The sequence below is a fragment of the Maylandia zebra genome, linkage group LG16 (genome assembly GCF_041146795.1).
Source record: "Maylandia zebra isolate NMK-2024a linkage group LG16, Mzebra_GT3a, whole genome shotgun sequence".
NCBI classification, from domain to species: domain Eukaryota; kingdom Metazoa; phylum Chordata; class Actinopteri; order Cichliformes; family Cichlidae; genus Maylandia; species Maylandia zebra.
The window spans coordinates 15,292,180-15,311,216 of NC_135182.1; the positions used below are offsets into that span (position 1 = coordinate 15,292,180).

General features: G+C 41.0%; 1 protein-coding gene across 13 annotated transcripts in view; it reads right to left on the bottom strand.

Annotated features, from left to right (window-relative positions):
- Positions 1 to 408: 408 nt before the first annotated feature.
- The window catches only part of mcf2lb (mcf.2 cell line derived transforming sequence-like b), a 49,338-nt gene continuing 30,709 nt past the window's right edge, over positions 409 to 19,037 (bottom strand). For 5 of the 13 annotated variants that reach the window (XM_076874794.1, XM_076874793.1, XM_076874795.1 and 2 more), the window contains exons 5-34: positions 16,616 to 16,735; positions 16,362 to 16,478; positions 15,192 to 15,341; positions 14,945 to 15,069; positions 14,230 to 14,344; positions 14,038 to 14,157; positions 12,766 to 12,957; positions 12,479 to 12,670; positions 12,107 to 12,266; positions 11,374 to 11,432; positions 11,193 to 11,278; positions 10,975 to 11,041; positions 10,770 to 10,885; positions 10,593 to 10,662; positions 10,405 to 10,497; positions 9,966 to 10,058; positions 9,734 to 9,859; positions 8,508 to 8,729; positions 8,322 to 8,414; positions 8,152 to 8,230; positions 7,972 to 8,077; positions 7,715 to 7,821; positions 7,355 to 7,447; positions 6,873 to 6,932; positions 6,289 to 6,354; positions 6,063 to 6,140; positions 5,523 to 5,632; positions 2,785 to 2,897; positions 2,593 to 2,696; positions 409 to 2,496 (exon numbers count right to left, since the gene is read on the bottom strand). In XM_076874794.1, the coding sequence (XP_076730909.1) occupies positions 2,417 to 2,496; positions 2,593 to 2,696; positions 2,785 to 2,897; positions 5,523 to 5,632; positions 6,063 to 6,140; positions 6,289 to 6,354; positions 6,873 to 6,932; positions 7,355 to 7,447; positions 7,715 to 7,821; positions 7,972 to 8,077; positions 8,152 to 8,230; positions 8,322 to 8,414; positions 8,508 to 8,729; positions 9,734 to 9,859; positions 9,966 to 10,058; positions 10,405 to 10,497; positions 10,593 to 10,662; positions 10,770 to 10,885; positions 10,975 to 11,041; positions 11,193 to 11,278; positions 11,374 to 11,432; positions 12,107 to 12,266; positions 12,479 to 12,670; positions 12,766 to 12,957; positions 14,038 to 14,157; positions 14,230 to 14,344; positions 14,945 to 15,069; positions 15,192 to 15,341; positions 16,362 to 16,478; positions 16,616 to 16,735 (3,312 nt within the window). In that variant the 3' untranslated portion in view covers positions 409 to 2,416. The remainder of the gene's footprint in view (positions 2,497 to 2,592; positions 2,697 to 2,784; positions 2,898 to 5,522; positions 5,633 to 6,062; positions 6,141 to 6,288; positions 6,355 to 6,872; positions 6,933 to 7,354; positions 7,448 to 7,714; positions 7,822 to 7,971; positions 8,078 to 8,151; positions 8,231 to 8,321; positions 8,415 to 8,507; positions 8,730 to 9,733; positions 9,860 to 9,965; positions 10,059 to 10,404; positions 10,498 to 10,592; positions 10,663 to 10,769; positions 10,886 to 10,974; positions 11,042 to 11,192; positions 11,279 to 11,373; positions 11,433 to 12,106; positions 12,267 to 12,478; positions 12,671 to 12,765; positions 12,958 to 14,037; positions 14,158 to 14,229; positions 14,345 to 14,944; positions 15,070 to 15,191; positions 15,342 to 16,361; positions 16,479 to 16,615; positions 16,736 to 19,037) is intronic. The other 8 variants (XM_024805504.2, XM_076874788.1, XM_076874786.1 and 5 more) reach the window with 8 other exon arrangements.

A 19,037-nucleotide genomic window follows, 5' to 3' on the forward strand; every position in this document is an offset into this window, starting at 1 on the left:
AACCCATTGTCTATCTAAGGAAATGATCCTTAATACTATTTTAGAAAAGTTTCTTATGGGGTTCCAAAAGCCGTAAATAGAGAGAGAGAGAGTGTGTATGTGTGTGTGTGTGTGTGTGTCTCTCTCAAATACCACATTTCAATGAAAGGGGTATGTTAGTTCCTTACTACGATTTTTTGTTTGTTTGTTTGTTTGTTTGATTTATTTATTTATTGGGGGGAAAGCTATGAAAAGACCTGGCAACCCGTTAATTTGTTTCAGTTTCGTTTCTCGCTTTTTGTTGTTAGCCTACGACCACAGCTCTTTGAGAAACAGCTGGTTACAGAAATGTTTCAGGATGACTCAGAAATCAAAAGCAGAAGGCTTCAGATTACATCTCAGCACCGAGAGAGAGAGAGAGACAGTAAGTGAATTGTCACAAGTCATTTATGTAAAAAACAAAACAAAACTGGACAAGTCACAAAGCAGTGACATCACCATACTTAATGTACAATATAGCATCTCCTTTAACAAACATGACAGACACATATTAATAAACAATATCTACATTCCAAACATTTTCCCTCTGCTGGGAATAAGTTAGCCTATACAGTGATCTCCCATTATTCACATGGATACATTTGTAAAACTGTAGCATATATGAAAATGCACAAAGAGTTTGACCAGGCTATCAGAGACAAAAGCAAAAGGACAAAAGCTCACACACACAAACTCTGGAGAGCTGGTGACAGAACAGGTTTCTAATGACAGACTGACAGCAGACAGGAGGAGAGTTTACAGACAACAATAAAATTAAAGAGTGGATGAATATCTGTGGGTGCTTCATACAAATAAATAAACTTTTTTTTTTTTTTTTTAAAGTGGACAGAGAGTTGGCTCTCAGGAAAAATTCATTCAAGCTAAAGAAAGTGGACATTGCCCTCTTTCTCATTCAGAGTTAAAATATGAACTCCTGAAGAAATTAGTGCATGTGAACACAAAGACAGCTGTTGTCCACTAACCTCTCCCCGCTTTTAGTGTGAGCATAAATAGATGCATTTGCTGAGATCAGTCCTGCTGGCCCATTCATACATCTATTACATTATCAGCACGTGGATCTTCTGTCTCCATGACAGATCTATACAGTGAAATTACCATATGCATGTGTTTTGTTCCTTCACAGTAAATGTATAACATTCTGAATGTGCAGTGTATGTGAGAGGTTAGAAAAATTAAATAAAAATGCAGTTTTGTTTCATTAACTCATGACTGCCAATGGCAGGAAAACACAGCAAATATGTCTCCTCATATGCCACACAGGGTGAGATCCTATATGCTAAAATGTGATGGAAATACCCCCTGGTAGCCCAGCCCCGTTGATTTTCATGCTGTCAGCCCGGTGTTTTTTCTTGGTTAATTGTTCTTTAGGTTGATAATTAATGATCTATAATCTATGTTCAGGAGGTAAGCATCCCTTGGAGTAAGGGGTAGGAGGTTGTCATTCAGACTGTCATTGTCAGAGTGCAGTCTTTGCCCTCTTAAAGGTGTGGCTGGTTTGTATTTGCTATTGGCAACTCAGAAGAAGAGCTTTTTGGAAGAGCTGAAGCTCTGCTGGTCTTTTCCTATTATGGCAGGTGTGCTAGGACCTTGAACATTGGGACATGGGGGGCACTGCAACATGGGACCTGTCTTTGATTTCTTATAATGAAAAGAACAAGAGAAAAGATGTGTTCATACTGGGGCATTCCCACTGAGCTGTAAACATGATGAAACAGGCATATGGAATAGCAGATGTGCCTGCATTCTTCAGGTGTCGTCTGTCACTCAACCAGGGGTGCGGCCACCTCCTGGAGAGCAATGTGGGGTGTCCCATCTGTGTAATCTGTGCAGCGGCATCTTGGGGAACACCCTGTACATTTGTGAGGTTCTGTCAGCCTGTGGATTCACGTTACCAGCCACTGGTTGACTAGAAGTTGTCTGTTCCTCTTGATGCTGCTTTAAGTCATCCACTTTGTTTACTGCCACTGGCAGTAAGGAAGAAGTAAAACAGTACAGAAGTTTGATGACTGTGGTTCTGTGAAACCCAAGATGATTGCCAGTCATGCTGGTCACTTGGAAAATTTCAGCATGAGAAGTTTCATAGAGCTCATATGTAGCCTACCAAGTTATTTATAGTGCATATGCACAGGTAGCCTACACATCATGCATATGATTTTGTTTATATAAGATTTCAACACGTGCAGACTATGAGGAGACATTTTGTTTACTGCCACCGGCAGTGATCCTAGAATTCATAAAACTATAGTTACCTTTGTAACTTCTGTTTTCTGTGGAAAATTGACAAAATTCATGATTACATATGCTGGCAAAACGGTACAGATAGCCACATGATGTAGGAATGATGGCAGTTTGATGATGAAGAAAGTGCAGAGTATTTTCAGGGTTTGATATCAGAGAAGCTTGTGTAGGTCTCACTGCAGCTAGATGATGTGCTGAGGTTCCCAGAGCCACTGCCTTCTGTTTGAAACACAGCCACATTGAGGAGTTAATGCATGTGTAACAAATGCATGTTGGATTTTGACATGATTTATTTGGGACTGTTTCTTAGAATACCTGAGCTGGTGAGAGACTGACAAGACTTTGATTTTCCAATGAGGTTGATAAGATTAGCAGCAGGAATCCAACCCTCCTTAGATGTGTTTAAGTTACGCACAAGCCTAGACACAAAAGTATAGTTAAACCAATGCTTCTAAATTATAGATTTTTTTATTAGTTCACATAGATAATATAAGGTTGTAACCTCACCACTGTCCATCGTCCCCCTCCTTGACCAGCTGCACTACATCTCCGCTCTTCACAGAGAGCTCTTGAGCGCCACCGATCTCATACTCAGCCCTGACGGTGTATTTTCCAGCACACTGTTCATAGTCAAGATAAGAGACGGATTCAAGAGAAATTCAGCAATCTTTCCAGATCATGAGTAACACGTTAAGATAATTCCATAAATGGATTTCCATTAATGTCACACAATACAAAAAACAATTGCATGCCTTCAGTTACCATAGGCTCTTCCAAACCTCCAAAATCATGTTTCATGCGTGTTGAATTGTCTCTTCTTCACTTTACACTACAGTTTTAGATCTATTAGAAAGTAATGGCTTTATGACAGTTCTGAAGTCATTCTGTGACAGCTCAGATTAATAAGACTCAGCAGTAATTGATATCAGAGTTTTGACAAAAGGTTAGCAAGAGTTGAAATCAGCTTTAAGCTTTCAGCTGTTTGTGGAAGTCTTTCTTCTGAATTTATCAGTATTGGAAAGCAGCATCCTCCTCCTACGAGCACAACAGTGGCAACTTTATCAAGTACTTATAAAGTTACAGTTTTAAACTGTTACTATTAACTAAAGTGTACAGCAATACTTTTCTACAATGGCAGAAAGACTTGCACACATTATATGGTAAATGGCCTGTATTTATATAGCGCTTTTAATAGTCCCTAAGGACCCCAAAGCGCTCTACATATGCAGTCATCCACCCATTCACACACACATTCACACACTGGTGATGGCAAGCTACATTGTAGCCACAGCCACCCTGGGCGCACTGACAGAGGCGAGGCTACCGGACACTGGCGCCACCGGGCCCTCTGACCACCACCAGTAGGCAACGGGTGAAGTGTCTTGCCCAAGGACACAACGACCGAGACTGTCCAAGCCGGGGCTCGAACCGGCAACCTTCTGATTACAAGGCCTATATAATACAGGGAGTGCAGAATTATTAGGCAAATGAGTATTTTGTCCACATCATCCTCTTCATGCATGTTGTCTTACTCCAAGCTGTATAGGCTCGAAAGCCTACTACCAATTAAGCATATTAGGTGATGTGCATCTCTGTAATGAGAAGGGGTGTGGTCTAATGACATCAACACCCTATATCAGGTGTGCATAATCATTAGGCAACTTCCTTTCCTTTGGCAAAATGGGTCAAAAGAAGGACTTGACAGGCTCAGAAAAGTCAAAAATAATGAGATATCTTGCAGAGGGATGCAGCAGTCTCAAAATTGCAAAGCTTCTGAAGCGTGATCATCGAACAATCAAGCGTTTCATTCAAATAGTCAACAGGGTCGCAAGAAGCGTGTGGAAAAACCAAGGCGCAAAATAACTGCCCATGAACTGAGAAAAGTCAAGCGTGCAGCTGCCAAGATGCCACTTGCCACCAGTTTGGCCATATTTCAGAGCTGCAACATCACTGGAGTGCCCAAAAGCACAAGGTGTGCAATACTCAGAGACATGGCCAAGGTAAGAAAGGCTGAAAGACGACCACCACTGAACAAGACACACAAGCTGAAACGTCAAGACTGGGCCAAGAAATATCTCAAGACGGATTTTTCTAAGGTTTTATGGACTGATGAAATGAGGGTGAGTCTTGATGGGCCAGATGGATGGGCCCGTGGCTGGATTGGTAAAGGGCAGAGAGCTCCAGTCCGACTCAGACGCCAGCAAGGTGGAGGTGGAGTACTGGTTTGGGCTGGTATCATCAAAGATGAGCTTGTGGGGCCTTTTCGGGTTGAGGATGGAGTCAAGCTCAACTCCCAGTCCTACTGCCAGTTTCTGGAAGACACCTTCTTCAAGCAGTGGTACAGGAAGAAGTCTGCATCCTTCAAGAAAAACATGATTTTCATGCAGGACAATGCTCCATCATACGCGTCCAAGTACTCCACAGCGTGGCTGGCAAGAAAGGGTATAAAAGAAGAAAAACTAATGACATGGCCTCCTTGTTCACCTGATCTGAACCCCATTGAGAACCTGTGGTCCATCATCAAATGTGAGATTTACAAGGAGGGAAAACAGTACACCTCTCTGAACAGTGTCTGGGAGGCTGTGGTTGCTGCTGCACGCAATGTTGATGGTGAACAGATCAAAACACTGACAGAATCCATGGATGGCAGGCTTTTGAGTGTCCTTGCAAAGAAAGGTGGCTATATTGGTCGCTGATTTGTTTTTGTTTTGTTTTTGAATGTCAGAAATGTATATTTGTAAATGTGGAGATGTTATATTGGTGTCACTGGTAAAAATAAATAATTGAAATGGGTATATATTTGTTTTTTGTTAAGTTGCCTAATAATTATGCACAGTAATAGTCACCTGAACACACAGATATCCCCCTAAAATAGCTAAAACTAAAAGCAAACTAAAAACTACTTCCAAAAACATTCAGCTTTGATATTAATGAGTTTTTTGGGTTCATTGAGAACATGGTTGTTGTTCAATAATAAAATTATTCCTCAAAAATACAACTTGCCTAATAATTCTGCACTCCCTATATAGCACGAATACTGGGAATCGTTCCATCACTGTTGTCTGAAGCTATGAGCAACACTGACATAAAAGTGTATTCTATTTCTGCTGGCAGTGTTATGGTACCAACAATGATATCAAATGTCTGAAAACTTTGAATGTAACCTTAGATATAAATACTGGATACCATAGCACCAACACTGTGATTACAAGCCTGCCATCTGTTAGTCATACACAGCGACTCACCAGCTTCTTGCCATTTTCGTCTTCTGGGTCAGAGTTAAGAGGATCTTCAGCGCTGGAGTAGCCGTCATGTTCCCCTGAGGCATCGAGTGACAGGGAGGCTTTATTCCAGCCTGAACAGAAGAGGCAAAAAACAAAACAAAACAGGTGCTTAGTTTGCAGCAACATTCAGCCTCAGCTACTGTCAAACATGTACGTGACCTGAAGGGAGAGTGATGAGTATGGAAGAACCACGATAAGGTCCCCATTGTTAGAACAAAAGTGGCTAAAATCAGGAATCCCAGATTACACAATCAGATCCACAACTATGCACTACAGAAAAACTCCAAGATGGTGGAGACTGGCATGCAACTTCATATTTTAAACTTTCTTCAAACAGAGGTATAAAGTGGGCAGGCAAACATGCCTCTGTGTCAGAGGGTATTCTATGATTTTCTCTGCACTTGAAGGGGATGTGGAAAAGACAAACGCGCTGCCTTTAAAAGGTTCATAGCAGTGAAACACCCTGACACAGCCAGCTGTGGCAGGTTAGTGCCAATATACCTCTCCACTTTGTCTGTAAGAGACTAGAGGTGCTGAACCACCTGGCTCTGGTCAGGTGGAGGGCTGGAGGACCTGCATCTGAGGGACAGGAGGCAATGGAAACACAGCTAGTCACTTTTCCTGCTGTAGCTGCAGCCAACCAAACCTGTGTAAGACCTTGGATGTATTCAAGCATTATGGAAAACAACTAACCCAGCAAGGAGGCTATGCAGTGGCTGAACATTACCTTTAAAGCCAAATGGTGTGGGATCACTCTGGCGTTTCGTCTTGTGATCTGGGCTGGTGGGAGATCCTGGGGAAAAAAAGTAAAAAGAAGAGATGAGGTTGAAAGTTAAATCAAGAAAGACATAATTATCAAAAAGTAATATTCAACAGGCCTATTTTCATGAAAGGAATGAAGGAAAGGTATAAAGGAGGCATAGAAAACAGCACTTTCTCAGCTCAGACTAATAAAACAAACAAAAGTCAACTAATACAGAGGTAGAAAAGTAACTCTAACTAAAACAGCACCTGCAAAAAGTAGCTGAACTCTGCAAGATTTCAGAATAGAAGCTGCTGCCATAGAAAAAGTGCTTCAGCAACACAGAGGCCGCTCACGGGAGACATTTTGACATGTTACAGTATGCAGGTGTAAGGTTTTTGCACTTCTGTGGTTCTGATATTCTGCATGCTGATTTATTCTGTTTACCCTGACATAACTTTCAACACCTGCTCAGATTCACATGCTTTTCTTAACAAAGTCAAAATGTCAACTGTGCAAATGCCATTACATTGGATGAAATAAAACTGGGGTCTAGAGCTGTGCGATACCTGATGATGGGAAGACTGTCATGGGCAATGTAAAACTTTTGTCATCAGTACTTGAGGGCTCTGTGGAGGGAAGCATGCAGCATTTCTGACTAAAAGGCTTTAATAAAATCCCCCAGATACTTTCTCCAGACTGAGCAACAGTCACACACTCATGTCTTTGTGGTAAAAGTGAAAAGAGTGCTGTCAGAAGTTAGCTTTACCCAGAAGTTGTGACAAAGTCAGGAAATAGGTTAAAAACATAATTGTATATGATCTATGATGATTTATAGCAATAACTTCCTGCAAACTCACTTGAGCCTGATTATTTCTTGTCCTAAAGACATGAGAGTGATCCAGCTTCTAACTGATGTAATATTAGTGTCTTAAGATGATTAAACAAAAATGTATTGCGTCACACTAAATGGAAAAATCCTTTTTTTGTTTCACAGATGCAGAAGATGACATATCAGGTGGATAATGGAAAATCTCTGGCTTGCAGTTACCTTTCTGAGCTTTGAGGTTACTGAAGCCCTGTAAAGTAAAGCGCTTTTTAGCCACAGCAGCTCTGTCTGAGGTCGGGCTTGTCACACCCTCATCTGACTCAGACGGAAAGCAAGGAGACAAGACAGACGGACAAAAAGAATTAGGGAAGAAGGTAAGTTGGGTTAAGAGGGAATCAATACGGAGGGAAAATGGAACTTGATTCATTGGGAAATGAGAAGTTAAGACACGAACCAATCATAAGAAGTGGGAAAGCACAGAGGTAGGGTAAAACAGAGTTGATGCAACACATGCATTGCAAATGTTACAGTTAAAATTTAACAAGAAACAAGGCGGGTATCCCTCGTGCGCTCTTCACTCACCTTTCCCTGCAGCCTTTACAGAAGAGGAGGAATTGACATCAGGACTGCAGGACTCAGCTTTCTTCTCTTCTCCCTTTTTAATGCTCTTCTGGCCTGTCTTGAATGGGCTGCAAGTGGAAAAGAGAGCAACATGAGAAGCTTCAACAATTTCTGAAAGAACTGGCCCAGATTATTAAAAGTTTACAAAGGGCAATCACATGGAAAATGTTCGTAACACCAGTGAGAGAAAGTAAATGAGGTGGGGAGTTCGGACTTACCTGAGACTTACGGTTCCAGTGGGAACAGGTGGAGCATGGGTGGCCTGATCTGGTGCCCTCTGCTGGCTTGCTTCTGAATGACACAAATGAGAGAAAAACAGCGATGCTGGAACATCACTTCAGCTAAGGCATAAGTTATAGAAAAACTTTCATAATGGCTTTCATAATACATGAATGTACCTCTGCATTCCTCCAGCTGGGTCGTCAGGACCTTCCTGATCTCATTTACCCAAGTGGTTTTGACTTCAGCCGTTGGTGCCTGAGACAAAAAGGATGTACACCCCTCAAAATCTAACCATTATCAGAGTATTTGCTCAGTAGTTGTTCTTTATTAGTCTTTGTTTATTTACCTGAACAATATAGACTTCTTCTCTGGAGTTGCACCAAATTTCAAACTTTTTGTTGTCTCCTTTTGCATTCTCAGTGATGCCCACGGCTCTCATCTGTTCAATAAACAGTGAAGAGAAATATGCATCTTTGTTACCACATCAGTAAAAAAAGAATCAAATGCAATTTGCAACCTTAGATGGGCTCACATTCAAGGACTGCTTGAAGCTGTATGAAGGAGCTTTCTCATAACCTTCCCCGTTCTCCTCTCTCCTCTTGCAGAAGAGCAGGGCCTTCTCGTGGAGGAAGAGGTGTCTCTGCATGGGCTTGAAACGGGCCAGATCCTTAACCTTGGCATGGCCTTTCTTGTGCTCGGTCCACACACTGAATGACCCTTGCATAAGCAGTTTACCCAGCTCACTCAGATTACCCTGAGAAATGAATGGGTTGAAGGGAAGAGATACTTTAATTTAAAAACAAAAACACGCTGGATATGCTCTAAAATAGTTTACAGATGCCCAAGTTTGACTTTCACACACCTCAGTCTTTATGCCAAATGTAGCTCTCTTTTGTGCTGTATGCCAGAGTTATCTGAAGTGTCACGATTATGACAAATATATCTTTCTAAATAATTTATATATACACTTGTAAGTGGCTGCCAAGTTTTAACAGGCGCAAGAGCAGAACACTTGTCTAATTTATCCTAATTTCAAAGCTCTCACGTCACTTATCATCATGTTTCCATCTGCTAGATGAAAGTAACAGTGGAATTCAAAAGGAGTTTCACCTTTCTGGACCTTTATATCTCAAATGATCTGTTAACACTTGATCCTTTGACATCAAGGAAGTCGAAGGATCATGTCAGCTCTTTTCTCCCAACAGTTTTCACAGTTTGCACATTATTTTTGAGTGTTACAGATTTGCATATCTGGGCCACAGATATGTTGTTGCAGTGCAGTTCTTTAATGTTTTAAATATCACAAAATATGTAGACTTTCTTACTCGAGTCTTTGTTTGAACTGATTTTACATTTTGATTTTAAAAAAAAAAAAGAGCTTTCAGTTTTGCTTCATGGATTGTAAAAAGCTCTATTATATCATTTAAAAGAACAATTTCACCTCAGAACCTATCTGACGTCCATGACATGTCAGTGACATACACTAAAGTATTGGCTGGCAACTGTTATTCCTTGAATTCAGGTGTTAACAGTCCCATTGCCACAGGTGTAGCCTATAAAATCAAGCACCTAGCCATGCAGTCTCAGTCTGCCTTCACAGATATTTGGGCACCTTTGCAGCAGGCCAGTTTGTGAAATTTCTTCCCTTCTAGATATTTAACTATAAACTGTAGGTTATGGTGGCTCTGAGAGTCCATGTAGTGGATGCCAAGCATCTGTTAGGTGACTGATAAACTCTGCGCCTGTTTAATGTCTCACCTCAAATCCTGTAATGGCGATAAGGTGCATGGAGTCATTGACAGCCTTGAGGATCCCCACGATGGAGGTCAGCGCATCCTGCAGGTCATCAGCCCCTTCACAGCCCTTACTGTACTTCAGCATTTCCTGAAGTTAGAAAAAACCGAAGAAACAGCTCATAGCAACCACACGAAAACAGAAAAAAAACAGTTGTAGAGTCTGTTTGATTTGTGGCCAACAGATAGATTCACACCTTCAGTAGCAGCTGGTACTTGGTAATCCTCTGAACCGGCTTCAGGAGATATGAATCTAAACCCAGTTTATGCTCCAGCTTTTTCTGGCATTCCTGATGTAATAAAAAGAAAATGATGTCAAATAAAACATTAACACCTTTTTACTCTGCCCACCTGAGCGTAAATCTCTTTTGAGCTACTGTATCTCACTGAAAAATGTGTTTAACTTGGTAACTTGAGTTGTTATATAATGCTGTGTTTTTCAAATATTATAGCTTTTAATTTCCCACTGGACGCTGGAAAAATCAGTTTGCAATTTTTGGTAACTAGGCAACTGAATTTAAGTATTTATACAAATGAGTTTTTAAAAATATTTTTTGGGAGGTTGTTATTTCCCCAAGCAATGAAATGTTAAATGGGTTAGGCTAACACAAATGTGCTGACGGCTGATTTGTTCACCTGGAAGAAGGCGCAGTCTGAGCACTGCCTCCACAGGCTCTCAGAGCGAGGTTTGTTGTGACAGTACTTCTCATAGATCTGCAGGTCTGTCATCTGAGGGGAAAGCAATGAAAAAGATTTGTACAGCACAGTCCCTTCCTTCAGTAAAATTTGTTGTGTGCCTCTCGGCTATCTCACCCTTTACTCACCCTCTCTAAGAAGCATCTACCAACCAACTCTGGGCAGTCTGTGTACTGCTCCAACTCCCTCAGAAAAGTTCTGGTAAAACAAAAAAAAAAAGAAAAAAGATTTTGAATGTGTTTATTGGCCTTGATGTCCAACACAGGACAGATATGATCAGTGACCACCAGATGGCGCTCCGTTACCTTTTGTGAAAGTGGTAAATTTCCGGCATGTTGCCAAACAAAACCTCCTTTTTGTTCTGCAAAGGCGCAGGGATAAGGTGAGACATTGCTGGATTATCCATCTCAGAGGCGTATCCCTGAAACAAACCAACAAAAGCACAATATGAAATACCCAGAGCAGGAAAAACAGAGAGCGCAGAAAACCTTCTGTGGAGTGATTCTACACCTGTAAGACACAGAGCAGCTCCTCCACGTAAGCCCTCTCAGTTTCCAGCAGCTCGTTCATAACATGTCTGCAGAAAGGCAAAGGCAGAGAGATCAAGTAAGGGGTTTGGTGTACTCAGATAGCTGCACGGAGCTTTAGATCCCCAGATAACCCTTTTCACACAGCCCATCTGCTGTGTAATTTGATTACAGATGAAAGAGTTAGTGTTGATCCCTCACCGCCTGAGCACTGCCAGGTTCTCCTCCTCCTCTGACAGAGAGGTATGTCTGCTGCTACTGTATTCGTTCTTCAGTTGGCCATTTCCCTAAAAAAAAGGGGGGAACATTGGATATGGAACAGACTCCAAAGTCTTCAGAAAACACTTGTACAACAGTTTACAAACAGAATCTTGAGTCTCACTTTTTCACAGTTGCCGGAGTCTGTCTCTGAGCATTTCTTCTCCAGCTTTGCTCTGCGTGCTGGGGATGTGAAAATACAGGGATGATTTTCAACTTATTAAACTATGTAATAACTATTAATAACTTTGATCGTTTTAGCTGGTCATGAGGAATGTGGCATGATATTAGAAAAGCTGCATTCAAGGTTTCCAAATACTTTATTATTGTAAGAAGCTGGTTTCAGCTCAGTAATGCTTGCAGCTTGAAACATCCTTTTTGCAACATGTATATTATACATTGTGTGGCAATTTTGTACAATTAATACAAAGAGGTTATGTGGTTTCTATTACTGTCAATGCTTCAATATACTGACTAATAGAATAGCTGTGAAAAACTATAAATTAACTGGAGAGTGTGTAAAGGCCCTTGTATGTAAATGTGTAGGATGCAGGATAAATAAAGAAAATGTATACATTTTTTTTGTCGTGAAAATAGTGATTTCAAGCTAAAAATATAAGATTTTTTTTATTTCCTTCTACAAGGTTGTTCTGCAATAAGTTATGCATCCTTATTGTGTTTGAACAGTGGAAAATGGACTGTTAATGCATGGTCTCAGGTATTGCACACATAAGAGCTAGAGACAGCATCAACAGGCTTCAAGTAATGCTAAGACTGAAGAGCACAAAAACCTGAGAAAGTCTGAAAAGGCTCTGCACTGCATGACGAGTGTAATGTACGGCCGTGTGAAGACTGACCAGGTGAGCTGAGAGGGGATTTGATGAAGGCTTCGGGTCTCGGGGCTACTGGCTGCACAGGCCTGGTTTGTTTAGCTGCTAGCTTCTTGAGGCTGACTCTCCTCTTGTCAAACATCTCCTGCATGGACGCCTGCTTCTGGAAAACTTTCTCCACTTGGTCCTGATGCACAGGAAGCCACCGGAAAAGTGTCACCATTAAATGTGTTATTGATGTATGCCAACATCAGTAAAGTCGTAACACAATAATCTGAGATGAGATATTATGCAATGTTAGACATTAGCACTAATGTGGTCATTTTTGTTGGCGAAAACCTCAGCGATGTGACGTTTGAATGCAACACGTGTGTTCTCCTCTCATGTCAGTCCTCTTACCCTAAACTGCTGGTTCAGCACGGCCTCGTAGTCTTTCCAGATGGTGCTGAGGTCTGTCAGCTGATTCTCGCCTGCATTATCCAGGTAACGTTCCAGCTCCTGCAGGGCCAACTCTGCGCCCTCATGTGACTGACATTTATCAACCGGCTGAGAAGCCAGCAGGTATATGCCATCATCAACCCACTTTGATGCCTGCAGAGGAGAGCAGAGGAGGATGAAAGTGGAAAAACCAGAAACAACACAAGACAAAGGGACTAATGGGGGCATGTATGCAGTTGTCTTCTCACCCGCTCCAGCCGGTGGTGTAGCTCCCTGGCTTTGAGGAGATGGTCCTTCTTGGCTCTCAGATTGTTGTTCACAGTTTCACTGATTGTTCTAAGCTCACTGCATTTGGGCTGAATGGAGTCCTCAGCGTAATGGGACTTCTGGATCAGTTCATCACCCTCCTGGGACAAGGCTGCAGTTCTGACCAGAACCTCCTGAGGACCAGTGTAGTGCAACAGTTCAGTTCTGACCTCAGCTCAGCGGACAGTTTGTTCCAAAGAACAGGACCACAGTTATTGAAAGCACACTGAGATGACCTGAGAGGTCCAGTTGGGTTATAGACACTGAGTGAGTCAAAAATATATGGGGTTGTTGTGCACACAGGTATTGTGCTTTGAATGCACTGTGCAGCTGTGACACGAATTTTAGGAAATATAAGCCTAAAAGCTCATATTTAAGAGTTCCTGCAGAGTGTAATGGGATTTTGTCCAGATGAAGCTACTGATGTAGTTTTGGTTCTTGATTTAAAGCTGATTGCACTACTTTTTTATTTAGGTCTTTCTTGCTTAGTATGTGGTTCTGTTGGTCAGTGCATAGCATGTTTCAATTTGAATTACTTACGCTTTTACTTTAAATTTGTTTAATTTTTTGTGTAGATTGTTGTATTTTTAGACACAACCTTGTTCTTTTTCCACCCTTGATGTCATCTGAGTTCCCTTGCTCCTTGCTAACCTTCCTTAAGCTTTGGTTTTCCTTATTATCTTTATGGACTTTAATTATTCTCACAGTTTGGGAGAAACTCATCTAGTTTGATGTCCTTAAGTTGGACTTTTTTAGTGATCCCTGCGTCCTCTGTGCAGTACTTTATTAGATAAACGCACATTATGAAATAAGAAAACTTGAGAAAATTGCTGCACTTTAGACATTTTACACATGAATATGAAATATAAAGATGTTTAATCACATTTCATGATGATGATGATGATCACTATTATCTGTTCTATCAACCTTACTATATAAAATCGCAAACAAATTAGTCATTTTGAACAAAATGAAGCACATCTCCGTTTTTTTAATTTTCTTACATGAAAGTTTATTTAAATATCATTTAATTTCAATCATCTGCTAAAACACAGCCGGTGATTTGTTTTTGGAGTGTAATGTAATTTCGAAATGACAAAAAAGAAAGCAGAACACCTCCCCTCCACCCCCATCCATATTATAAAGCATCTTATTCAGCTGTTTGGGTCATGATTACACAAAGCTTTAATTGTGATGATTCAGGTGTGACTTACACAGACTTTCTCCTCGTAGGTCGTGAGCTCAATGAAGATGTGGTCAGCATGGGCTGGACTGATCCCAACCTCAGAGAAGGTTGCAAGTTTCTCAGACACCTGATCCAGCAGAGCCCTCACCTGCACCAGAAACACAAGTTTTGAAGAGATCCAGTATGCGGGATTTCAATATATAAAAAAAGTCCTGCTCACCTCTCGGTAGTTATGCTCAAAGTGGCGCAGTTGAAGACACTGCTCTAGTTTGGTTTGATGTCTCACCCAGAACTCATCAAAAGCTCGTTCTGTCTCGTCCAGCTGAGACAGCAATCTGCCAGGCAAGGCGAGAAAGACGGAGAGGAAAGAGCCAGCGTTAAATCGAGCTAAAGCCGTAGGGGGAAAATTAATGAAGCAGAGAATGCTGACTGAGGTTTTCAGATCCTCTTGGTTTATTGTGTTTGCATGTTTTTATGCTATTTAGTGGCAATAACTATTATGATTATTGTGGAGATCGGTTCTCTCAATGTGCCTTAAAATACCGTGTGACCTCAAAGCATACTGACTTGAAACAATATTCCTAAAATAGCGAAAAGAGATGAAACAGGCCAGGAAAAAATATCTTGCATTTTAAAAAAGGCTTTAATTTTTGTTACGTAAATACATCAGGATGTGAAATGCCTTTATAATTCAGTGCTGGCCTGATATGCTTAGCTCTTAATTTTAACTTAGTTCAAAGCATGTCCAAAAAAATCTAGGGAATCATTATTTATGAATTTCAAACAAATATTCATCCCACAAAAAGTTAAAAGTTCTGTCTCAATCAGCAAAGAAAAAAGTGCTCCTCTAATATCTCCTAATGTGCCATGACTGGAAGTTTTTTAGTTTTCAGTCACCGTCCCGCAGCTGTGCCACTGGCGTAACTGGTTCCAACCTTTGAACTGTAGCCAGATTCTCCAGTTCATCCTGGTTCATGTTGTGGTCGGGGTCTCGCACTACAGGCTCATTGATGCTCTCCAACAGCCTGCTGCCCTGACCCAGAGCCACCAGTAAATCCTCCTAGAAATACAGAGACAGATGGGGCAAGCATGCATTATCTGAACAGACCAATGAAGCAATTAATGCATATCATATTACTCTTGTAATTTCAAAGAATGCATTTTTATATTTGAAGGTATTACCTTCATTCTTTCTTTCTTGCTGGTGTGTGTGCTCAGAAGGATGGTTGTGGCCTGTATTTCATTTGGGAGTTCAGTTTCTGCCAGCTCAGTCCCAAATGACTGCAGAGTCTGTGCAGTTTTCTTTACCATCAGTGCAAAGCCTTCAATAGCCTGAGTCACGGGAGACAACAGAGATTTTCATCGAGAAAATGCCAAATTTTCATTCTCAGGTGATGCTGATAAAATGCACTGGGTTCTTGTAACATGTAAAACAAATCATAAAGTGCACTTTTGAGGGGATTGGCTAGTTCCGAATTGCAGTCTGTAAGTAGAATACTTTATGTCAATATCGTCAGTACTCAATTTGCAAATATCACTTTACATTTTGATCTTACTGTATAGGCGGAGGTTAAAGTAGACTGGATGGATCCAGTTCTGGCACTTTTAGCTAATAAGTGATCAAATCTTATCAGCAGTTTAATATCTAATAGAACCGAAAAATTTATTTTTCATGTGCTGCAGCCAACTTACAAGCCAGCTTCCACGTTAAACACAAGTAAGGTGTTCATGGATAAACAGAGTAACACTTATAACCTTCAGGTAATTTCAAATGCTTCAAAAAGTTTAGCAAATATCAGCAAATACAAACTATTTCTGTACCGTTTGGACCACAGTGTGGCTGCGAGCCAATTGTGTGTGGTATAGCAAGTTCCCTCAAAGAGATGGAGAAAGGTATAAGACAAAGAGGACAGGAGAGGAAGATGAGAAATTATTTTCAAAGGCATCTGATAAACTGGAAATTTAAAGCTTATGTAACCATGCTTATTCTTTGGTCATCAGATGTTGGACCTGTACATGGTACATACTGTATATATGTGCTGGATGAAAATGCTGGGGATTTTAGTGCAGGCTGTAGTGGTTAGTTTACAGCACTGTGGCACACAGACTAAGCAGTGCAGGTTGTGGTGTTCATTGTAAGTGGTTATGTCAAGGGTAGCACATTTCAGTTTAAATTAGATCTTAAAGTATTATTTTTAAATGATCCCGCCCCTAATCCTTACAGCTGCATTGAATACTAGAGTTCTCCCTTCTACCAAAACCCACTTTAACCCTTGCTTACAGGCATGCAGAAAAAGGTTTTTTTTTTTAAAATTGTCTTATAATCAATGGATAGTACTGAACAGTACATACTGTGCGGTGAGAGATCCACTTCTCATGGCAGTACTCCTGTGTTCCCCCGAGCTCCTGGGTCAGTTGGGTGCGATCAATATAAGAGTGCAGCTCAGTTATAGAGCTCAACATAATCACCTGAGAGAGACAAACATCAACATCTTTGAGCAACTATATTTCTTCTTCATTTTTTTTCCTATTTGAGAGGAGAACACAAGTCACTCATGGAATAGACACAAGTGTGTTTTTGCACAGGAGACCCAAAGCGCACGCACCGGCACCTTCATCTTGAACTCATCCTTGTTGAACTTGAAGAGGATGTCGGAGAGTGTGCGTTGCAGAAGGGTAGTGGGCCTCAGAACCAGAACCAGCTGGAGGTTCCCTGGGAAGGAGCCCTGACATAGGAAAGGAGACCGAGTATGTAGTAAGGCAAGCAAGTCATCACACTTCAGTTGTACATGTTCTGTTTTTTTCTTCTTTTGTTTTCCTGCTGACAGCATGGACTTCTCATATATTACTCCCCCCCTTTGTCTCTCCTTCCATCTCCCACGTGATAACACCGATGTGAAGAAGCTAGTAGACTACCAGAGAATGAAGAAAATGTGGAGGGTGCAGGGCGCCATCGCATGCCAGGGACATTAATCTTCATGTCTCTGAGATGCTTCTGCATGAATAATGAGGCAGACGGCGTATTCACACATGTGTGGAGGCACATTCAATCAGGGTTTCCCCTTACTCAGTTGACATTGTCAAGCTGAACTGGCATAGTTTTGAGTTGTTTGGTGACAAGGAAGTTATCAATTTATCTCCTTTTTAGACACATCTATTTCACATCTTATCCCTGTATCTGAGGAGTATTTTTTTAGCCCTTTTCACAGCTTGGCTGCACAGTATAAACACTAGGGGACACGTCTATAATTAACTTGATTATTTCTTTGCAAAAAGAAAACAAAGACAGTTGCTTCAAACAACATACTCAGCACAAAAACAGATTTCACTAAGCAAAACAGTTTTGCTTCATGTGTTCAGAACATCCACATAAATCCTTTTCATATGTATCTTTCTGTCCATCTACCACACACTCTCAGCCAACAGACCCAATAAAAGCTAATTAAAATGTCATGATTGACACCCACTGACAGCATGGAGGGCACAAGCTGATCTCCCTTCTTCAGGCAATACAATAGATAATGCAGCTTTAATTAGCTAATGACCTAAATGGATGGTTTGTCTGATTGGCCATCCTCCTCGAGTGAGTTGGGGAATGCTGGTCCAAGCAGAAGTGAGAGCGAATACATTGTTCATAAAAGAAATCCTCTTGGGAGCAGCATTATTAATGGGATTAATAAATCAATCCATTGTTTGTCCTTACTGACCCGCTGGAAGAAGGAAGATAACTGGTTAAAATGGTCATTCACCATCTGCAGAGATGAATCATGCAATCTGCAGAACATATGGCTCTGTTTGTTAGTGGTAGGTGTTATCACAAAACAGGCCTGTTATTAATTATTTTATGATTAATGGATCTGGCAGTCTTGTGCAGAAACAAATCTGAAACGAGTAAATGGTAAATCTGGTAAGATTCTATATTTTATCACCATCAAAAAACCAAAATCCTAAGAAATATATATGCAAATTAATATCTGAGCCTGTGTGTAGCAAAGCCTGATATATCCGATTCCTGGTAAGAATCCAGAATAGCTGTTAGGAACTTTAATGTAATGTATTGTTAAACCTTCAGAGAATACATTGAACAAAGGCACTGCTGTGAGTCCTAGTGCACTAGCTAAATATAGTCCAACTAACACAGTGTGTTTTCTAAAACAGTCGCAGGAATTAAAAATATATATTTTTAGAAATATAACTATATATTCATGTGCAGCAGGTTATCTTCTTTAAATTAAAGTTCTCATAGGCTAAAGGCTACAGACAGTTTTGGGAGCTGACACTATATTATATATCCAGTCTTAGCTTCCAAGCATTCATCCATGTTGCTTGGATCTGTTGTCTCTGGCAGTCATGCACTACTTGCTCTTTGACAATGGCTGACACACACACGCCTCAGGAGGAGCCTGATAAATGACAAGCTTTAGGTAGTGACAGACTTAATTAAGACCAGTCTACAAACACTTTCTCTCATAAGACTCAGCTCAGCTGTCCTCAAAAACACACTGACCCACATTCAGGCCCACAAGCCCACATATGCACGAGTACACACATCTACATAGACATGCACATGCACAGCAAAAGACAAAGAGCATCACTCCTCAGCCGCCTTATTTTCTCACAGACACAGACCAACACACAGACGGAAGAACCTCCACTCTACAGATAGCGCCACTTTTCATCACCACGTATTTAACAGCCTGGTGGAATCACTTCAAGCAGAGTATTAGTACAGGGCTGACTGAATGGCCCCTTATTACCAGCCTGTCAACCTGTAAAAGTCTGCCTTGTGGGATTAATAAAGCTTGATTTAATTTGAAATGACTGAGTGGGTCTCCCATATCTCTGGAGACAGTGGGTGGTAATAGCCATCGTTTGCTCTCCCACTCAGGCATTTCATCTTTTTATACATCTGCCTCCTTCAGTGTTTTCAATAGACACGTGAGGATCTGCTTCACACAAAAAATGCTGTTCTATGTAGATTTCCTTAAGGAAAACTGTCCTACACACCATCTTTGTCATCTGCCGTGT